This window comes from Lampetra planeri, chromosome 44 (genome assembly GCF_965212315.1).
Source record: "Lampetra planeri chromosome 44, kcLamPlan1.2.h2, whole genome shotgun sequence".
Lineage (NCBI taxonomy): Eukaryota > Metazoa > Chordata > Hyperoartia > Petromyzontiformes > Petromyzontidae > Lampetra > Lampetra planeri.
Window position 1 is genome coordinate 6,021,801 of NC_136150.1, and position 21,291 is coordinate 6,043,091.

The 21,291-nt window shown below is 41.0% G+C and overlaps 1 protein-coding gene across 1 annotated transcript in view; it reads right to left on the reverse strand.

Annotated features, from left to right (window-relative positions):
* Positions 1 to 9,212: 9,212 nt before the first annotated feature.
* LOC144732883 (membrane-associated guanylate kinase, WW and PDZ domain-containing protein 1-like) overlaps positions 9,213 to 21,291 on the reverse strand; it is a 315,269-nt gene continuing 303,190 nt past the window's right edge. Inside the window, exon 23 of the mRNA XM_078614546.1 lies at positions 9,213 to 11,159. Within this exon, the coding sequence (XP_078470672.1) occupies positions 11,083 to 11,159 (77 nt within the window). The 3' untranslated portion in view covers positions 9,213 to 11,082. The remainder of the gene's footprint in view (positions 11,160 to 21,291) is intronic.

Genomic DNA, 21,291 nt, shown 5'->3' on the forward strand with positions numbered 1-21,291 from the left:
CGCATGTAACTTGAGTGGGCCAAATAGGAGTACATGCTTTATAGCTCTAAAGGATTTCTCCTGCAGTCTGAATAAATATTCTGATTATGAATATGCAGACATGGACGCATGTAACTTGAGTGGGCCAAATAGGAGTACATTTATACGTAATGTATTTAATATTAACCCAAATAATACAATGCGTGGGTCATTCCTTATGATTGCATATTCACGGCAAACAAACACATTGTTGGATATTTCCACGTGTTAAATGAATAGTGAGTCATTGCGTATTCCCAATCACCTCTATTTACCTCTGATTGTAAATATGTCCATTGGAGGCAGGCGAATGTGATGTGAAAAAGTGTAATTTAATTCCTCATTAATAAAGTGTCTCGTAAAACTAAACGTTACTAATTAATAGCCACTCGCCAGGGTGTGCAGGACATGTAATATTGCAGCTGCTTTTTTATTAATCTTGAATCTAAAGGTTTAGTGGATGTAGCCATTTCAAAATAAAAACTACCAATGCAATGATGTGGTGGTAAACATAGCTGTGAGTTGTTGTTGTTTACCAGCTGTGAAATCTTTATCTCACATTTTGATCAAATATTGCTCTCATATTTCCGCAAAGACTGCCGCAACAACATTTATGAAAACCCGATGTTATTTTTGGCCCAGATTTGTTTTTTTTCCAGATCTCTTGACGGAATGGAAATAATTCTAACGGACGTAAGGAGTCTTCGGTATTTTCACGTTCTGCGGTTGGACCTTTCCAGCGTGATTATTTTCCAGGCGTACCTTGTTCATCGTTCAGCACGGGTTTTTTAATCGATCATTGCGTTCATTTCTCAATTCCCCGCCTCGGTAATCGATCTTGCAATCAGTCCACCGTTTTACCAGCGGTTATTATTAAACAGCCCTCCCCCCACCCCACCATTGCTGCCGTAACGGGTTGCGTCACCACGCGGCCACGACATATCGACACTGAACGACTCAATGTTGACTTGAACTGTGACCCTGAATCATGAGAATTCATTGCGTCACTCGGGCGCGGAGAGTGGAGTTGAATAGTCATTGTCACTCCTAATATACAAAGACAAAGACGCCCCGTATATCCTTAACAGATTGTAGGGGCAAGTGCTGTTAGCGAGCACCTATGAAGGCCGGAATGGTACACGAGGGGCTGGGTGGCCAGCACCACGCCCGACCGCCTTTGTCTCCCTAGTGGCGATGTTTACACACCGCACCAGGTACTCATTTGCGGCTGAGTCGACCTAGGGGAGGCCCAGTACCTGCTCAGATAATCGTCACTGGTGTTGTGGCTGTGAGCGGGAATCGAACTCGGGTCGCTGGGTTCGTAGCGCAGCGCGCTAACCTCTACGCTACCGCTCCCTGAATCACGATAATTCGTTACATCACTCAGAGGGGGAGGGTAGGCGTGAATAGTTTAACTCCTAATATATATACACACACACGCACAAAGATAAATGAACCACTAACTTAACCAAGCAAAACTTTTGTAAGGCGGTTTATTTAATGCCAACATTCATAAAAATAGCATAGAACTTTTCCGACTATCTGACAAGTTAATTCTATGAAAGAAAAGCTCGTATAATAATAATACTAATCTAACTTGAAATGATTTTTTGTAATCATCTTTGAATTCTCATCCATTGACTTTGCACCACCAGTCGCAGTTAGATCTTCATGCTCAGAGATGAGTTGTCGTGGCCAATTCTCTCGCTTTACTTTCAGAATGTCGTCAATCAACGCAACGAGAACCTCAATTGCAAAGTACAATGCGTGCTTCTTCTTGGTTCTTTCGGTAAAGTCACGTAGAAGGGAAATAATAAAATAATAAAAATAAAACATGATAAAATAATTCTCACGACGTTTCGGCCACAACGCAAGCAGCCGTCCTCAGGTGAAGAACAGGTCTGTCGGAAAGACAGCTCCTCCTACCTCCTCCTCTTCCTCCTCCTCTTTCCGACAGACCTGGTCTTCACCTGAGGACGGCTGCTTGCGTTGTGGCCGAAACGTCGTGAGAATTATTTTTATTATGTTTTATTTTTATTATTTTATTACTTCCCTTCTACGTGACTTTACCGAAAGAACCAAGAATATGAATCCCTGCAGTAACGAAAGCTTTAAATCGAAATACAATGCGTGCTTGTTTACAGGCAATGCTCTCTCGACTGAAATGTAACGAAATGGACTTTTAATGTGAACTTTAAAAAAAACCCACAACGCTTGTTTAAATGAGAGCTTGCGATTATAATACATCGGGGATGATTGATGAAGCAATGTTAAACAACGCGTTTGGATGTTTCTTCGTTATTAAAAGCATACTTTACTAGATACCCCTTTTGAATATCCGACACATTACTCCCAACATTGTGCTGAAATAAAAAAAGGTGTATGTTTAAACACCTAAATACACAATCATTTTCACTCTTTTCAGGTCAATGACCACCCACGTTTGGGAGAAGTTACAATTTGCAGGTTTTCACTATTGATAAGGCTTTGTGCAACCTGAAATTGTTTTTACGTAGTGTAACATACGTACTCGTAATAAAGGTTTTTGGGTTTGATCGCGTAAGTATAAATGTGTCGTCACCCTCCACCACCCGACACAGCCAACCGGGAAGGTTTGTCACGTAAATAAAACGCGCCAATTAGTTACTACTTCAGCCCACCGGTGTGTTGGAGAGTAAATCCACAACATTTACAATTTGAGTAGTCCAACGTTTCGCTGGTAATTGCATCCAGCATCATCGGACGATTTGCCAGTATAGTAGTGAGTAATTGCCGCGTTTTGTTTACGTGACAAATCCCTTACTAATTGGCCGTGTCGGGTGGTGGAGGGTTACGACACATTTATACCGACACGATCTAAACCCAAAATCCTTTATCATGAATGCGATTGGTCGCGAAAGCCTACGTGTTATACCATATGAACCTTTAGATTTATTAACTCATGTACAGATTTCCGTTAGAAACAATGACGGAACGCTGCGTTTACTTTCCTCTAACCTCGCTTCCACAGGCTTTAAATACTTATCGTATATTCTGCACACATTAATACATCGCATTGCAACACACTTCACATACGGTGCCTCCTCCTTGTGTATGCATATATGTTGCACTTCTTTCGCACCGTACGTAGCCAACCATGCCAACCATGCTAATCGTGGACGATATGGAATGTACTTGTAGATTACTTTGGCCATGAGTGTATAGCTGAATTTTGTTGTTATGGTAACAATGCTTTTCTCGCGTGCCTACAACACAACAATTGAACAGCGTCGTGAAATGTACGCACGTTTTGCAAAAATGACAAAATTTGTAAAAAGAAAAGCCACCGCATTCTTGCTACACGTGCATGAGGCATGCTCTCTACCATCGTTCTCCTTTCATAATCGGACTGCACTGTTGTCAAATTGCTGAACAATGCTCTGCATTATTGCAGCTTCACCACCACCCCCCCACAGCCCCACTTTTAAAACACCTGGCATCTATTTACAAAATAATCTCCGCACCAGATGTCCATCTAAACACGGATCCGTGTTGCGCAGCAGGTGAATGAAAAAAAGTAGCTTTTTTTTTTAGGAACGATGGCAAAGGAACACAAAAAAGCATGTTAGGGGTCAATTAATTGGGGGTCACGAGACACCTGGTTCACCCTGTACAGCAGCTAAGGCTGAATACGTGGAATTAACAGCAATGCAGACATACATAGAATGGGATTTTAGTTTTTGTATAAAACGGATGAGATTTACACAATATAACATAGATCGGTGAAATGCATAACTGAAATTATATGACAGTTTTCTGATTTTTCCTGTTGCCAACAATTGAGTATAACATAGTGCAGGGGGCCGGCCTGCAGAATGCCCTCCAATCGTGCTGTTGAAGAGTTCATATCCGGGTGTAAAAAAAGTCAAATGTAATCTTAGTTTTAAGCTTATCTTTTTTTCTCTCTCTCTGGTGACTTGTTTTCTCTGCCTGTGTCCTCTTTAGAATGTACACACTCAAATTCTAACTTAGCAATCTTTGAAATACGTAATCAACCAGGCTATGCGTTAATTGTGTGTTGACCGACCCTCTGTGTTGTATTACATTACATTTCGATATTTTACTAGGTTATTTTATTTGAGTGTGTCTTTCTCCTGATTTTCAGGCTTGCTTGCCGTGTAATCGTTCTTGCAGCACCAATTGATATGCTAATTTTTTTTCTCTAACCCCCCTCCCTCTCTGCCTCCGCCCCCCCTCTGTCTATTTAAGGCCACCACACAGAGACGATCACCCCTCTCTGTTACTTGTGTTGCTCTCGCTATGTATCTTGGTAATATCTGTCTGCTAATATGTCTGTCTATAGTTTTCTGGTTAGATTTTATGTACCTGATGATGATTGCTTGTGTTGCAATCGAAACGTCGTATTCTATTATTTAATTTAATTTATTATTTTATCTTTAGACGTGACTTAACCGAAAGAACCAAATAATAAGTCAAATGTAAACCAAACACAGCAATGTTTCAATTGGGGATGTGTATGGCCTTCCTCTGACACGACTCAATAAATGAGGGAGTTGTACTGAGCACTTTGCTCTACTTTGCCAAACTAGGAAACATGCTGTGAGGAGACTTTAAATGTATTGAATTGATAAAAAAATGACTTTACGCTTCAGAGAAAATAGCATCGGGAGCCTCCATTGATTATTGTGTTTAAGTATTCAGTTCCATTCGTGAAGGACATACAAAATAAACAATACACATTGTATGGTTCTGTTTATTTAAAATGTGGAGCCATTTGAAGCTCCACAAGTAAGAAAATAGTAGAATGTTTGTTAAATAAATCAGAGTGGTTCTGAATACAACGCTCACTGAAGCAAAATCAAGAGCCTTGTATTCATTGCCACGAGCGGTTCGTTTGGATGTTGTAGATTAAATGAGCCACCATTGTAATAGTTACAGTCAAATTTTGACATTTGACACAAATTAAACGTGAACGTTCACTCACTCACAAAGCACCCTTCAATAATTAACTCCGGATAAGTATAACCCGTAAAAACAAAGTTTTTCACTGAAAAATCCTTTATATGCGTGGCGGCTAGAGTCCGCTCGTCCTCTGGCTTGAGATGGCTGCCACCTATGGGTCAGATGATTGCATTGCACCATTTAGCAATTGGTAATTAAATATAATATTTTTGTCCTAAAAAGTGTAACATTTTGGAAAATAAATTTCACGAACATTAATTGTCACGCACAACGAGTCTGTGTGGAAAATGTCAGCTCGATTGGATCACGGGAAGTGGGTTAAAAAACGACCGAAAGATTTGCACGGTCCTAAGCAAGCAAGTGAACTTAATATAAAGGATTTAAAAAAAAAGAAAAGCAACCCAAGATATTCCCTCTGTAGGATAGAAAGAGCACAGCTGCATGAGGTACATTGTCCACATCCGCATTTTCAGGGTGTACCGTGTGAAATTTGATATGTTAAACAACAATTAGTCATAATAAAGGTTTTTGGGTTAGATCGCGTAAGTAGAAATAGTCGAAAGCCTCCAACACCCGACGCAGCCAATTAGTTAGGGATTTGTCACGTAAACAAAACGCCAAATAGTTACGATAACAGCCCACCGGTGTGTTGGAGAGTAAATCCACAACATTTACAATTTGAGTAATACGACGTTTCGCTGGTAATTATTGTTAGATGCCAATTAGTATTGCGTTTTTTTGCAAGGGCAGGGGGGGGGGTGTCAAATGATCAAAATTAAAGACCAGAATCAAATGCGTTTGTTTTTTGACTATTTCTGTTTGAGCATTTAGAAAGAAAATTTGAAAACAAAATCTACAGCGGGTATGTTATTACATCAAATGGAAAGAACATTGGTTTGACAACAGGCGGAATTTGAAATTACGCTATACAAATAAATTATAAACATAATTACCTACGTTTAATTATTTTTCAAACGAAAGCGTCACTTATGCTCAAGGGAATTCCAGGAGAATTTTGAAATTGGGATATTTTACCTTAATTCACTTCAAGGAGTTATTTTGTTTTGGCCCAAACGTTTAAGTTGACCATCATCACATGACAGCGTGTTTGAATCAGCTCCAAACCCAGCTCTGTTTCAATTGATCTGTACTATATTAATGTTGTAAAGTGTTTTGGCAGTCCAACAATGAATCATATTACTCGAACAAACAAAAGAAATGTGCAACCACTAAAAAAATATTTCCACCCCAATAAAACATTATCTTTGAAGGTATAAATTCAGTTTGCTAAATGTGAATCAAGCTAAATATCCTTCCTTCCCAACTCGAATGATACGTGTGAAATTATACGTACAGTATTTTACATTTCATAATCACATGCAAGGCCGGCAAGTCATCTTCAAACTGCTCTTCATTATAGGCGCACGATGGATCAATTAATCGATTATTGATACCGACTTGAGCAGGTAAGAGTCAATGTGTTTGGATTCGTACGGTTTGTGTTTACAATAATGGTTTACCCCCCCCCCTACAACCAATGGAGGCATTACCATTCGCCACCCAGTTACAATTCGATTCTTGAATCGAGCTATGACCCTGAATTGTGACAATTATTGCGTGATCGGGTTTCTCTGAGTGTCATGATGGCTCGTTTTAACTGCCCCGATGCTCGATGGGGAAGGAGTCTTTAGTAAGAATTGGGTTCCCGACTCACACCGAATGTTGCAATCGGTCTGGGGTTTTCTTGAGTTGAACCGAACTTCAATTTAAAGCTTTCGTGACTGCAGGGATTCATATTCTTGGTTCTTTCTGTAAAGTCACGTAGAAGGGAAATAATAAAATAATAAAAATGAAAGTTTAAATATGTTTTATTTTTATTATTTTATTATTTCCCTTCTACGTGACTTTACCGAAAGAACCAAGAAGTTGAACCGAACTGTTCATAAGACGCACTCCCAGAAGGCCGTGCGGTTGATAGGGTGCGTAAACGTATATAAAAAAAAGTAATTGTTGAAACACAAATATGGAATTTTAGTAACAATTTTAACTTTGATTTTTGTGTAATATTGTTCATTTTGGTTACAAAATGTGCCAAAAATATCCCACTTTTTACTGTTGAGTTCAATTTGCAGAAGTCATTACTCATGGGGTGTGTAAAATCGGTACCACTTTGTTGTAAACATTGATTGTCAGATGACAAGATTGGATTCTACAATAGGAAGGTGGTAATTTTAACCGTTGGCTGAGCACCTACAATGGAGATGAAGTGTCTCATTGGTGCTTTGGGACATGCTTGCTTGTTCAGTGATGGTTCTGTACTGCAGTACACTTTCAGCACACTTGCACGAGGGCACCGTATTCGTAAAGATGTGAGCACGAACAATGATGGTAAGCTGCTACCCGTTAAACTAAAACTAAACAAATGTTTTCTTATCTTACCAAGTTAGTCCCACTTAGCTATATAGCTCTTTTTTCAAAAGCGACCTGGCCACAAATGATAGCTCAACGAAGTGGCTTGTCATGTGGAAATGTATAGCAGCCAAATACCCTAAACGCTCGTTGATTTTAAATGTGGATGGAAAAACCGGAGGACTCGGAGAAAAATCCACGCAACCAAGGTAAGAACATGCAAACTTCAAATATACATGAGGCGTCAGGGTCGGGATCGAACCCACGACCTCCTGTGTACCAGGCGAGTTAGTTAACATCTCGCCACTGGCACCCTACAATTCCTACTGTGTGGTAAAGGCGAAACATTTTGGCCGTTTGTCCAATATTTCTTGAACCACACGCAAGGTTGGCCCAACGTTGCATGTTTACGAGGTGATTCACCGGTACCAACTTTCACCACTGATACGTTTCTAATTTCTGACATCCACTGTTATACAAAATTGCTCCGCGAGTTACTCGTTTTGAGGTTACACCGTCCCCCACCCCGCCCCCCACAAATACAACACTGCAATGTGAATCACTGGAGCCTGAATGGTTACTGCGAAAAACTTATCGGACGATCCAAAATAAAAATAAACGTCTTGACACACAAGCAGCAATGTCTTCACGATTCCATCGTTGACGTCCAATATGACGCGACAGCAAAACGTGTTCCTTTCCCAATCGCCCAAAGGCCCCTTTTCGCGTAACCGCAAGACTTTTCGGCGGGCAAGGAGCGGTGAATGAGCGCCGAGTTTTGTTTTTGTTTGCGCGAAGTTGTTTGAGAATTTCTGAATGGATAACTCCACGTGCTTTGCGAACGGCGGGCCGTGGTTGTTCTTGCCTGCCGCTCCGAGCCGCTTTAATGACTATTTCACTTAGCTTCAGCCATTCCGGGGGACGAGATGCATACGATTCCGGCGTGTGCTGTGCTGAAAGCTGGAAAGGCAGGCATGGCAGAGGGATAAGTAGAATTTTCTGAATTGAAAACTAATTTCTTGAGGACTGCTTTTTGTGTTTGGTTTGTTGTCCTTTCCCCCCGCCCCTCCGATTAGCACGGTTGGTGCGAAATAAGTTCAACATACGTACAGCGGGGCAAGCGCTATCATTTGCAGCGATGTCGACTACATTGCTTCGGTGTTTGCCGTCTGCTTGACACAATGTTGCAAGGCTGTAGCCATGGAGTCAACATTGGGGGAGGACCAAATCTTCCAAGGGCGTCTGGGGGTCCTCCCCCCCCAGAATTTTTTTTTGAAATTTGAAAACGAATTTCCTGCCATTTCCTGCCTAAAATAAAAAAGAATTCACTAACACATAGGATGTACTTTTTATTTATTTTTTTACAATAATGTCTAATCGTGTATTGTATTACATTGCTGTTTTTTCTTTTTTTTTACCTTTTCTTGTTTCATTGTATGTAATGCCAGAGATTAGGGAGTAATAATGTACAACCATAACCACAATCATATAAACAGAAATCTATTTTATAGCAATATATTGGGGGGACATTTTGAGCATATTTGAATATTGGGGGGGGGGGGGGATGTGTGTCCCCCAATGTATATTATAATTACGGCCTTGCAATGTTGTACTCAATACTGCAACACCTCTCGTTTCTGACAACAGAGAGTATTGCCTAATGTGCGTATGCTGCCCTCCGAAAGTACAATACATGTATGTTAGATTGTTGATGTTAAATTATGATCAAATCACAGCCAATGGATGATGATCATGGAGTGGGTTTGTATTTCACATTTTGGCAATCACATTACCAGGGACAATAACTCGTGAAGAAAAACCACTTTATAACTTAAAACAAAAGTTTGTACATTTTTATTACACAAAATAACTGTTTGCACATTTTAATCCGGTTAAGAATGTCAAGTGTCTGCTACGTCCACGACTACACGAGTGAACAAAATGCTTCACGATTTTTCAGTGATTCGAATGATTTGTTAATGGTCTTGGCCTATTGGTAAACAATGCACGATAATATGTGCAGCTCCACAATGCAAAGCCCACACTGTGAAATGAAATAGGACGGGTTATCCAACGTATGACAAAACAGTTTTTTTAACGATAGCCAAGCTCGCTCGGACATATTGCAATTAACCAAGCTCACAAACAATAATGAGGTGTTGGTAACTGCGGTCACGTGTCAAAAAAACCCATGTTTTAACCCTGGTTTTTCGGTGCAAAAAAATCAACCGAACATGAACAGACTTCAAGAATGTGTACAAATTATGACCTCGCTTTCGAATATTTTCATCAATCGGATCATTTGTTCCTCGAAGAAACAATATGAAAAATAATCCCGTAGGTAATGAATATGATCACATCGCTTGTGGTAAACGTACCAAACGAAAGGCATTTGCTATTTACATTACATTTTTTTTAGTAACGCTGGCTTAACCATTATGACAATGACCCATCCCCAAAGGTGAAATTGTCCAACACTATCAGAAGAGATTAGATGCGAATATTAATCCAGCAGCAGGTTTTTCCATGCCTCCTCGAAAAAAAAAAACACTGATGTGGTACTCATCGATGTTCAAAGTGAGATGTTGAAGGATTAAAAAATATACAACCTTTACCCCCCCCCCCGCCCTGCCAGTAATGTGTACCACATGCTAAATATGGTCACAATTATGGACCTAACCGACTTTAATACATTTTAATGCTTTATTTCCACGTCTACGCAAACTCATTCTCCACGGTGCGTTGGAAACACAACCTCGCACGTGTTTACATTTGAAAATACCGAAGGTCAGGTGAGAACCCAGATCTTTTTGAGAAACTGTAGCCTTCAAAAGGAGACAGTTCTAACAATGTTTAACCCCTATCAGATCAAGGAAATTAGAGTTTTTTTTTATAATTATCAGCTACTGGTGTTCAATAGCCACACTTGAAGACGGGGATATGTATTCCAGCTGACGAACCAGATATAACAGCAATGTGTACTTGACAGTATAGTGAGTTGACCTCTATAGTTTGTTTCATTCAAGTTCTCGTTGTTGTGTTGTCCCTCTGCCACAGGCACTGGTAAGGTAAAAGAACGTAAAAGATTAGCTCGGGCTACTGAAAAAAAGTCACGTCTTAAAAACGAAGACGTGAAGCATCTTCGTTCGGGAGTCTTTGCGTCGGTTTTTTTTCTCCTCGTCCCTCGGTTTTTTGACGGTGATGTACATTGTCCCCCCCCCCCCCCCCCGGTCCATCTTGCCCCAAGGGAAAGTGTAAAGAAAAAATATATTTGCTCACCCCTCTACGTAAATCTCTCTCCACTGTGTATCTCGACGGATTCTTCTCGTTCCTCGTCCACTTTTGCCAGTGAACACAACGGTAATCGGGTCAATTTCCGGCAAATCACGATTCTTCTGATACGTCTGTGCAAACCGTACATCGGCTCCGAAACTGACTTCCCTGAAACAATCCTGTTGTACCAATAAATTACTTTGTTTTTATTTGTACAATATATACTGTTTTCATCCTGTTCCTTCTCTTTTCCTCCTACTCTAGGGCAAGCTTGAGCGATAGACGCAGATGTCAAAAACTCTTTCGGGCCTTGTTGTATCGGGCCCTGCTGGCGGAGTGTCGTGGTGTCGTGGTCGTCGTCGTCGTCGGACGGGCGGTTGCGTTGTCACTGTCTGTCGCTCGTTCCCCCCGATCCCCCTTTTAGCGCATCGCTGAATTCACTTCGGGAACGGACGCGTAGGGAGCCCCGGTGGTGGGACTTCGCCAGACATCGCCGTCTGCGTGGAGAACAGAATCGGAAATCGTCAGAATGCTTGTTTTAGACTGGACGGAGGAATCCGATGAGCTGTGAAGCTCTTTGTGACGCACGTCCAGAACGGGGGGCATGGGGTCAGCGAGTTAGAATGGCAAACGACGCAAAAACACGACCGGGGTGCAATATAGAGAAAACGGTAAGCAAGTCACTAAATATAAAATAATAATAATCAATAAATGAATGATAGAGTTCTGATTCATCAAGATTGGGCAAGCCAACAGCAACCACAGCAGAGACCACACCAAGATAACGCCATACAGTAGTCCCTCAATAAAATGGAACATTAACATTGAACTATTGATACAGGGGGAAGGATCAAAGTTACAAGTAACACTTGCAAAATGCGACTGTATCCAGCACTAATCTCCTTCTTGGTTCTTTCGGTAAAGTCACGTAGAATGGAAATAATAAAATAATAAAAATAAAACATAATTAAATTATTAGAACGGAAATAATAAAATACTAAAAATTAAATATATACATTTTATCATGTTTTCTTTTTATTATTTTATTATTTCCATTCTAATAATTTTATTATTTTAATAATAAAATACATTACATTCTACGTGACTTTACCGAAAGAACCAAGAAGATGAATCCCTGCAGTCACGAAAGCTTTAAATCGAAACTAATCTCCTTCTTCAGGATACTTTTTGAAGGAACATTTACGATGTTAAGCGAGGAAACAAGGTTGAAAAAAAAACCGTTGGCGGTGCTGCAACGGCAAAGGCCTTTGTCGCCTATTCCAAGTCTTGTTCTCGGCATTGCTAAAAGCCAATGAGATGGACGCTTTTTGGTTCCCTGGATTTGACAATGTGGATGGTGAATTCGTACGGATTTTCCAATAAGGATTTTATCGATGAAAAGGGCCCAATGTAGAATAACACAAATCGAAGACTTGGCACAGCCGGGCACACACACGCAGGGAGGACATGTGACATCCCTTCACACACTCTGCTTCGCAACGAATGCTGTGGAAATAATATACATTACAAATATATATATACGTTACATACATTTTTACGGGTAAAAGACCCACGAATGACCGTTTTTTTTCCACACTGACAATAAACAGCACGCAAGGGCGAGATATTTTGTTTTCTGTTGAATATCAATTCAGTTAATCTTCTTGGCTCTTTCGGTAAAGTCACGTAGAAGGGAAATAATAAAATAATAAAAATAAAACATTTTTTTTATGTCATTATGTTTAACACAAATAAAAAGAAAACAATGAAATATATATATTTTTAAAATAAAACATAATAAAATATTTTATTATGTTTTATTTTTATTATTTCCCTTCTACGTGACATTACCAAAAGAACCAAGAAGATGAATCCCTGCAGTCACAAAAGCTTGAAATCGAAAGAAATTCAGTCCATATCGTGCATGTCGTGTCTATATGTAGAGTCTTTCGTATCCTTTTTCGTCTGGCCCCCCCATTTAAGATCTCTCTACCCCCCCACTCGATATTGAGGCCACAATACACAGAGATCACATGTCCATAGCTCTTGTCAATGCTGTGTTAGTAAGCCACTTGTTTCATGCTGTGCATCAGTGTGCCTTTGTCACCGTAACGTGGCCATGAAAACTTTACGTAAAACCTCAGGTTCTCTTTTGTAGTCAAGGTGAACAGCGTTTTCAAACAAACGCAGTTGTGGTAACATCAAAACATATTTGCAAGAGATCCAGGCATACATTTTTTCCCCAGACTTCAGTTAATTTGAGATTGCGTTGTACATTTTAATATCACAAGTCACACGCTACAGTATTTAAAAAGATTGCTTAAATATTTTGCAACTCAAACAAGTCAATAAACTTATTCTGTGTTTTAACCAATTAAAAATTCCCTCTTGACAACTGAAAGCGAAAAACTAACCGTTATTAGTTTTGTGTTAGGATTGCCTTGTGTAGTTGCCCATCACTGTGGAAGTTTTGCTGACGTTTATGGCTTTCGCAGCTGCACAAAAGCCCTTTTGTGCCATTTTATGCCGAGTACGGCGCAGAGATAACCTGCCTTGCAAGATTCATGGCTTCAAATCAAAACCGCAGGCCGATGTATTGTTTACACTGGAAGATGAGTGTGCTCTCATGCCTCGCAAGATAAATGTGGCTTGTGTTCCATTTTGCTTGTGTACATGGAAACTTGCTGCCAACTCTGGAGAAAACTGGGTAAAAAAAATATCCTTTTCCCCCATTTAAATGCTGCGTTGGCTAAATAAAACAAAGTATTCGCGAAAGTGACTATATTTTCATTTTTTTCACGTGATATACAGCAGCCATAATGTTATCTATTGGACAATTGCTAGATAAATCACTTGAGAGATTGTTAGGCCGACTGTTTATCACGAAAATGTAAAAATAAACTTTAACTAGTCTTTGGAAAATCGTATATCTTGACATCAGTATACGATTGTGGCCCTTATCGAAAGTGTACAATATAACATTTAAAACAAGTTTAACTATCTATCTCTCGAATCAGAGTGTGGTGCACTCACCATGACTGTATTGTAAAGATTTAACATCTGTAACAGTTACTGCAGACAAATGCAAGTACAAGACTCCATCACTTTTATTGCCCTCGAATAGTCAGTTTGCCGCATACACACCGGGTTGAAAAGGTGCCTCTCCTGATTCAGGCAGCGGTGAAACAGAGACCCAAGTAGACCGTCTTTTGCCCTCAATACAGTTACAACAAACCCCCCAAACGCATTGGGCTTTTTTGAGCTGGTCGTCTGGACATGGTTGAGAAAATTGTAATGGTTTTCCCTCACTTTGGACGGGTGCGGTGTGTGCGATTTCGCGCTGTGTATGCGGCTAACCGATTACTACACAAAATTCGCTCTACTATTCTGCTTGAATTCACTCATACACGCTGCTATGCGGTCGGACGTGGCAGGCCCGGACTGGCTATAGACCTGCAGTCCAGTGAACAAATGCCCTGGTGGAGCAGTCCATCCGAGTGCCGGTGGGCTGGTCTGTTTGGCGAAATTGCAAATGTGGTCAGAGTAAACAAAATAATTTTTTTGGAAATAGTCTAAATTTGGGTCGGTGTGTGGACAAATGCTCGGGCCGACCTTTTTGTGCCAGTCCGTCACTGGGACGTGGGACAACATTGTGCACTGCGGGGCTACTCAACAAGCAGCTGCCTTCCCCGCGCGGTTTCGCTTTGGGCTCCCTTGTTTTGGAACGCATCCACTACTACCACCGCGTGAAAGCGAGGGAAACATGGTAATGAAATGTAATCACGTGACACGCCTACAAGGCATGCTGGGAATTGTACCTTCCTGCCGTGTGAGTAGCACACCTCAGCGTGTTGTTAAATGTCTTAGCTTTCAGCCGACATATTCTCCTATTGTGATGGCTTCCACCCATCGTTTACAGAGAGTGGTTGAGATTTGAACTCTCATTACTTTTTACCCACCATTAATGTGGCCCATTCGAATCTGTCTTTAAACGTCATACTTTACCTAGATTCAGATGTTCACACCCATCACTCAAGTTCGTGCAATTCTTATTTGGCAGACATCAGAATCAGAATATTTATTCTGATTCTGATGGAGGAAAGCGATGAGCTTATAAAGCTCTTTCACAGATGTCCAACAGTTTCATAGATGTCCAGACACACCCCAGTTAAAGAGCGCTACCAATCAACAAGCACGGTTGCGTCATAGGGAGCTCTTTCTTTCTACAGAGGGCAAATAATTACCCTGAAAACACGCGGAGCATCTATAAGCAATGCCACATGCCATGCAGTCTCCTTGATTAGTAAGTTCGTTTTCCCGTCACTTTGACCTCGGTGTGCACAAACACGTAACAGTCGGACGCACGGCTGGGTTAGGCATTGCTGCGCGCCTCTCATTTAATCTCTCATTTGCAGTGTCGTTTACTGATCGTTTTCTTCTCATTTGCTTCCTATTCTCTGCCCCATTCCCTCTTGTAAATGGTACGCTAATCGGGGACATACGATTGCACTCTCGACAATTCGTACAACATCAAGTACCCAATGGCGCTTTACCTGTTGCCTTGTATGGGTATTTGCATCCATCACGCCCACAAATGGACACGGCACCTCCTATGCCAGGGGTGGGGAACCTTTTAACTGCCAAGGGCCATTTGGATATTTCTAACATCATTCGCGGGCCATACAAAATTATCAACTTCAAAATTAGCCCGTTATATTTGGTCAAACATTTTAATTAACTCACCCCTAATGCGATGGTTGTAACTGCTTCTCTTTGGCGAGGCGTGTGATGTTAGCTGCTGCTATTGATGATGTTGCTGCTACTCGCAACTGCTTTTCCAGGTTTGCTCCTAGATTGAGTGAATTTCGAGTCCCGCCTGCGGTTGCCTTGGCAGGGCCACTCCAAATGATTCCGCGGGCCTCATACGGCCCGTGAGCCGGACGTTCCCCACCCCTGTCCTATGCAATGGTAATGTCTGCAAACCGGCCCCCTCTCCCCCCCAAAACAAGAAAAAAAACAGCCAGAGAGCGAGACTGCCAAATATTCTTTGTTATGATGGGGGGGGGGGGGGGGTGTTCTCATCACTTACAAATTGGAGCAAAGACTGATTTTGAATCGCGCCGTTCCATCTGCGTCCCCCGCCGAGTCATTTTAAGTAAGGGTCACGCTCGCCCCAGAAAGGGTGCCCCCGGGTCACAGGCAGTGGCACCGTGCGCGTGACGTCACTGGCAGAGACATTGGGGCGCAGAACGAGCGACCCGATCCCTTTGCATAGGAGAATAAATGCGTGCGGGCGCACGGACGGCCAGGATATACGCGAATAGACCGACCGGCTTTTGTGCGTAGCCGTTGACGAGCAATAGCGATCCGCGGAAATAAATTGGCGTCCGGTGGAAACGTATTTTGTCTACATTGGGTGTGCGAAACTGATAAAATGCTGCAATACATTTCAGTAGTGGCATATGTTTCGCTGCTTTTTTTTGTGCCAAAGATACAGAAGCATGCAGTGCCTCCACTGAATGCACGTCTCTCTTTCATACCGTGTCAAGATCTCGAGGGAGTCGTGGGAATTTACAATTGGTCTCCAGAAAATAAAAGCATTAATTCTAGATTTGAAGCTTTCGTGACTGCAAGGATTCATATTCTTAGGTTTTTTCGGTAAAGTCACGTAGGTAAAAAATTTAAATTAATAAAAGTAAAATAAAACAAATTAATTTATTTCTTGTGATCTCTCATTTACTTGATACAGCTGTCGTGGCTGTGACGGTTCCACCTGAAGACGGAGGCTTGTGTTGCTTCCGAAATGTCGTGAATTTTTTTATTTTTTTTATTTGTTTTATTTTACTTTTATTAATTTAAATTTTTACCTACGTGACTTTACCTAAAAAACCTAAGAATAAAAATAAAAGCACACCGATAAAAGAGTGACAAACAGACGCACGGTTTTCAGACTAAATTGTTGTCACATTGCAATCAAGCCCCATTGCCTTTCTCTGCACGTCGGCACACACGTGCATGCTTGGGTGGTGAGATGTGTTTTGTCGGCACGCATCCTCAACTAGAACCAAGCATCGAAAGAAAACTTCCAACGAGAGCCACGCTCCCGAAACATTTCAGAGTTCAGCGTCAGTGGTGAAATGGCAAACAAAGCGTGCAACGATCATGAAGACAGCCCTCCCAGATCAAAAGGTAACCTTTCTGCGTCCCATATCAATGGCTCATATTTGTCGTGAAACTTATTTCTGTGGAATTGGCTGTTCCTGAATAATTAGTTGGAAATCAATATTGATCAAACGGTTGTCCTACATTTCATTTAACACATTTATTAAAAAAAAATGTTGACATGACAGCAATTATATACCAATCATGCTTTATCGGGGTTGTGTCATGAGCCGAATAAAAATTTATTCGGAGCTCGCGCGACCGGTTAAAACATCCCGTTGCGTCAGGGAATGACTATTGGAAGACGTCACCACAGGTTGGATTGTGGAGTCCCTTTAACAGCCCTCTCCCATCCAGTACCTGGACAGTCCTTTCCCTCCACAACCTGTTAAGTATATTCGTTTCATGACAACTAGAATGTACTCGAAGGAGATGCAATACATCAAATTTAGAAAAAAATTACAATTTCACAGGAGGGATTTTTGTGAAGTTGTACGGGCTGAGACCACCGTACCAATATTACTGGACTGCGTTATGAGACCTTGGTTTAATCATGGGTGGCTGAAACCCAGATGAGGACCGAGGCTTCCAGTTGTGCTCCCGGCTCAGTGCTCTTCTCTCTCCCAGGGGCATTAGCCACATAAGACACCCATCCCACCTGTAAAATATACACTTTTCTCCCCAAGTTTTTTTTTTTTAAACAAGTCAAATATTTCCAGTGCATCATAAGAAAAATTGCACTAAATGCAGTTATAAAGTGGATGCAATTTTTTTTTAGGTTGGGTTGGTGGGGGTTCCATTTAAAACCCCCTTTCTGCAATATAACACTTTCTCCCCCCCCCCCCTCCCCAGCGTTTTAATTTGGCCTGGCCTCCGCTATATATCTGAACCGTGACCAATCTCGATCTGGGAGCGCTGGAGTGCAGCTGTAAGAAGGTGCCACGCCAGAGTGCATTTACGAACCAGCTCTTTTGGCCGCCCCATCAGGTAGAAATAGGCCGATGTTGGCCCGTTGTTGTTGCGACACAAGGAGGGGTAGTAATAGGGGGCCAATCCTGGGCCATGGCCCAGCAAGGGGCATTTGTTGCAGCAGCACAAGAAACAAGAGGCAAAGAAAGGCTGCGTTAGTATGCTAGGCTCCCATCAATGCCCAACCTGTGTTTATTCATTGCGGCATTATTCAAGTCAAAGTGCCTCCATGCTCACATCAGAATAGGGTGGTTGCTGGTCTTCAACGGTGGCCCAGATAAATTGGTGGTCATTTGAAATGCATATGGCATCGGCTTAGCCGATTCTCAAAAAAGCTGTCAACCTTTTTTAACTGTATACATGTAGATTTTTCCGATTTCATCCAGATTGTACAATCGTGTCAGAACTCTCGCAGTGAAATAAATCATCAGATCATGAAGTCCCACAGAAGTGGATATCATAGAACTACTTCTGAGATCCAATATAGTGACTTCTAATCAACACAAGGGGTTCGGCACTTTTCCCAAGTGCCTCGTTATATAATCGTCAGATGGCTTATTCTCAGAACCCAAAAAAAAGATAATTGGATTTTTTGTGTGTGTAGTCATTGGTGTCCAGGCCGAGCCCTCATCACCACCCTTGAAAACTTGGTTAACTTGGAGCTGGCAGAAACCCAAATTCAAATAGACGACCTTGTCAGTTGTTCATTCTACCAGAGCCACCCGGCTGGATAACACTGCACTATGGCTACCACGGTGGCTAGGAGATGTTAACTACCTCGCCTGGTATACAGGAGGTCGTGGGTTCGATCCCAACCCCGACGCCTGTTTATTTGGAGTTTGCGTGTCTCTCTCATCATCACCACGGTGGCTAGGAGATGTTAACTACCTCGCCTGGTATACAGGAGGTCGTGGGTTCGATCCCAACCCCGACGCCTGTACATTTGGAGTTTGCGTGTCTCTCTTCTCGTGGTTGCGTGGATTTTTGTCCGGGTCCTCCGGTTTTTTCCCTCCACATTTAGAATCATACATTTAAAGTGTTTGGCCGCTATACATTCCCACATTATTAACCACTTCGTTGAACTATTCTTTGTGGTCAGGTTGTGTTTGAAAAAGAGCTGTATCTCTCAATTGGGCCTTACCTGGTAAAATAAAAATAGTTTAGTTAGGTTTTCTGTGACTATAAATGTTATTGTACAATCATCTTCAAGTATTAGCAGGGCTGAAATGAATCCATTGAAAAAAATAAAAAAGCATGTGGTTAGTGAGAACTTGTCATAAATGCAATTAATGTTATTTTTGGTATGATTACTAAAACATATTGCATTCTTATAACAATCCATATTTGCCTTTCGTGTGTTAGTGCACACTGTTAAAATAGTAAAATTACACTAAAACTTTGACGAGAATATCCCAGCTGAATATATATTTTGATCATACTATCTATAAAATAAACCCTTATAATATAAACAACCATTCCTAAGGCTTACATATGAACATAATAATGTATATAACAAACGATATGTAAAAATCATCTGACCACACATATCCCCATAATATTCATGCACATTTTGGCTTATGATCCTTTGAATTTGTTTACAGGAATATCTAATGTGTTAACGTAAATGTATGAAAGATGAGCAATGAAATTAGATTTTATTTCTATACCGTCTCAATACTTAGATTTTCTGGCTAGACGAACTTGACATTTGTGAACACTTAATAATAATAATGGCATAGAAATGCTCGAAAATAAATACGTGAGAATCCATGTAACAATCGTTTTAAATATTATCACAGGTATTAGTACTGTACCGTATACGGTGAAAAACATTTTCGGATCTGAGGAGTTTACTGAAATTTTTATTACGTAATATTTAAGAACTAATGTTTGAAATTGTCTAATAAGTTGATAAAAAAATGTAGTGCCCTTGGTGAGTGCGGGTTGCCCAGGAACGATTCAGATCGCACTCGCGCCGCTGTTATCAGCCGTAGCTGGGAATCGAACTCAGGTGGCTGGGTTCACATTGCGGTGCGCTAACTGCTGTGCTACAATTCCTCCTCACAAATGTTTCTAGTTTTTAAACAAAACATCTAGATCAAATCTCAGTGGAAAACACTAGAAGTGTTCTAAAAGTGTCAATTAAAATGTACCAACAGACGTATATTTGTAAATATTCTACCCCATAAAACAGGACTATCACCAAAAACCAATGCAGAGTTAATGCATACAGATTAATATTAAAATAAGTTGTCAAAACCCAGTGATTGATTTTTTGATAAGTCCGTTATTTACAAATAATGATGCTCGTTGAGCAATAATGCCACACTGTCCAGCTCAGGTGACACTGCGAGTTCAAATTCCGGTTGAGGGATTACTCAGCCCATCATATCTCTGGGGTTGATGGAATGAATAGCCCCTTGTGGTGACGTCAACAGCGATTGTTCCATGGAAAGACTGGCTCCTGTTATAGGAATGTGGAATTTCCGTCACCGATTCAGGGTCGCCAGTAGTAGTGAGCACGACTCCATGCTATTTGGGACAGAGAGACACTCTGGCTTCGAAGGCCAGATCGTGAATACCACGATAAAAAGGCTCAACTGCTTAAGGGGGGTAACGTTTGATTTCTGTTGCAAATAAAGTGCATTAGCAATGCGTTGTAAGCAATTCTAAGCAACATCTTAGGAGTATTTTCTAGATATTTGTTTCTTTAGCGTTTTTAGATAATGTAATGCACCTACCAACCTGATTAAACTTACATTTAAAACTTTCATTTAAAAGTGCTTCTTCGTAATCGACACCTTTTAATTTTCGGATAAATTTGTTTTTCCTTTAAAAGGTGTAATATTAGATCGGTGCAAGGTAACGATCGTTTGTACAGTAATTTTCAACCGATTTTGTTTAAGCTAAATTGCGTGTGGGTGGAGGAGCGGAAAACACACCCAAGTTTAATTTTGCCAGACAACTTATGAGCTAATTAAACATTTATAGTTTGGTCTTATAACACAAACTAAATGACTGTTTTTACAACATTAACCCTGGGCAATGTAATTCCCGATAATAATGAATAACTATTTAAAAATTCAGTCACACTACTTTTTCCCACTAACACAACCCTTTATAAATCACAAGGAAGTACATTTCCAAGAAACTAAACCAACCGCAACCTATGAAGATTTACAGCAATCGGAATGATGCAAATGGCCAACACATTTCAAGAATCACAATGAGGAATTCTTCTGAGCAATATTGCTGGAACAGTAGCTATGTGATGTATCCAGCCATTAAATGAGTAATGCACAACATAGTTTTTTTTACTTTAAGAACCCTGAAGACAAATGTAAATCAAAATCGGAATATGTACTTATACAGGAGTAATCCGATGAGCGATAAAGCAATTTTTCACGGGTGAATATAAATTAGTGGGTGTCCCCGTAGGCATGCCCAGCAGCGAGGGCAAGGCCTGGTATGTTCACACCAATGAGTGCCTCTAAGGGC